This window comes from Rousettus aegyptiacus, unplaced genomic scaffold (genome assembly GCF_014176215.1).
Source record: "Rousettus aegyptiacus isolate mRouAeg1 unplaced genomic scaffold, mRouAeg1.p scaffold_m13_p_1, whole genome shotgun sequence".
NCBI lineage: Eukaryota > Metazoa > Chordata > Mammalia > Chiroptera > Pteropodidae > Rousettus > Rousettus aegyptiacus.
In genome coordinates, this window is record NW_023416284.1 from 55,495,251 (window position 1) to 55,497,097 (window position 1,847).

Genomic DNA, 1,847 nt, shown 5'->3' on the forward strand with positions numbered 1-1,847 from the left:
TCCTGTTAGATAGCTCTATTTGTATTATAATATCGCCAATTTTTAATAAATAAGAAAACTAAGGCTTACAGTATTAAAATTTTGACCATGGTCACACATCTTAAAAGTGCTAAAACCCGGTTCAGATATAAAATTGTGTAACATTAGAATGTACAACATTAAATGCAATCACTGAATCCTAACATCGCTGCTGATAATTGTGCAAGAGAGAAAAAATTTTTTGTCATTGTCTTAGTTGAAACAAGAAAATAATTAGCTCGTTAAGTTAAATAAATTACCTCGGGGGGGGGGGAAATGATGGTGAAGTATAACAAACTACGAAACATTGAAAATGTTTCCAGTAAAAATATTACTTAAAAACAAAAAAACTATTCTTTAAAACTAAAATGGGCACACATCCAAGCACCATCGAAGTGGCTCATTTCCTAGTGGCCTACGTCACTTGGCGGCGCGGGCGTTTGCTGATTGCATAGACAGCGTCGCCACAGCTGCTGAGACTTGGCCAGGCTGCTGTCTCAGTTTCCTCTGCTGCTGCCGCTGCTGCTGCCACCATGGCTCAGTACAAGGGCGCTATGAGCGAGGCGGGCCGCGCCATGCACCTGATGAAGAAGCGAGAGAAGCAACGCAAGCAGATGGAGCAAATGAAGCAGCGGATCGCCGAGGAGAACATAATGAAATCCAACATCGACAAGAAGTTCTCTGCGCACTACGATGCAGTGGAGGCGGAGCTCAAATCCAGCACCGTGGGACTTGTGACCCTGAATGACATGAAAGCTAAGCAGGAGGAACTGGTGAAGGAGCGGGAGAAGCAGCTGGCCAAGAAGGAGCAGTCGAAGGAGCTGCAGCTGAAGCTGGAGAAGCTGCGAGAGAAAGAGCGCAAGAAGGAGGCCAAGCGGAAGATCTCCAGCCTGTCTTTCACCCTGGAGGAAGACAAGGTGGCGGGCGAGGAGGAAGAAGAGGAGGAGAAGATGGCCACGTATAAGGAGGAGCTGGAAAGGAAAGAGATCACCACGAAGAAGAGGAAATTGGGGAAGAACCCAGACGTGGATACAAGCTTTTTGCCTGACCGAGACCGTGAGGAAGAGGAGAACCGGATCCGGGAAGAGCTGCGGCAAGAATGGGAAGCCAAGCAGGAGAAGATTAAGAGTGAGGAGATTGAAAGCACCTTCAGCTACTGGGATGGCTGTGGGCATCGGCGGACGGTCAAGATGAAAAAGGGCAACACCATGCAGCAGTTCCTACAGAAGGCACTCGAGGTACTGCGCAAAGACTTCAGTGAGCTCAGATCAGCAGGTGTGGAGCAGCTCATGTACATCAAAGAGGACTTAATCATACCCCATCATCACAGTTTCTATGATTTCATCGTCACCAAGGCACGAGGGAAGAGTGGGCCACTCTTTAATTTTGACGTTCATGATGATGTGCGGCTGCTCAGTGATGCCACTGTGGAGAAGGACGAGTCACATGCAGGCAAGGTGGTGCTAAGGAGCTGGTACGAGAAGAACAAGCACATCTTCCCTGCCAGCCGCTGGGAGCCCTATGACCCCCAGAAGAAGTGGGACAAGTACACGATCCGGTGAACGCAGAGGTGGAGCAAGCTCGGCTACCTGGTTCCCTCCAGTTGCCACTCTCTGGGTCTCCAGGACTCCAGGTGCCTCGCTCCCCTTTGCCCTGCCCCTGCCACTGTCATTCATTACTTTTTTTCTTTTAAGATAAATAAATGAGCACGTCAGAGTACCTGCAGCGTGCTTTGTTTCAAATAACAAATTTTGAGATAGAATTTATGTAATATAAAGTTCACTATTTGTAGCCATTTGCAAGTGTACAATTCAGGATTATTTAGTATA

The 1,847-nt window shown here is 47.5% G+C and overlaps 1 protein-coding gene across 2 annotated transcripts; it reads left to right on the plus strand.

The window, feature by feature from the left end:
• The first annotated feature begins 551 nt into the window (after window positions 1-551).
• Window positions 552-1,580, plus strand: LOC107511188 (protein FAM50A-like). 2 transcript variants are annotated; one of them, XM_016145382.2, is made up of 2 exons: window positions 552-976; window positions 1,022-1,580. In XM_016145382.2, exons 1-2 carry the CDS (start codon window positions 552-554, stop codon window positions 1,578-1,580), a joined length of 984 nt encoding a protein of 327 aa, XP_016000868.2. The 2 variants fall into 2 exon arrangements, with proteins under 2 accessions (XP_016000868.2, XP_016000867.2); XM_016145381.2 differs by having other exon boundaries at window positions 552-1,580.
• Window positions 1,581-1,847: the final 267 nt, after the last annotated feature.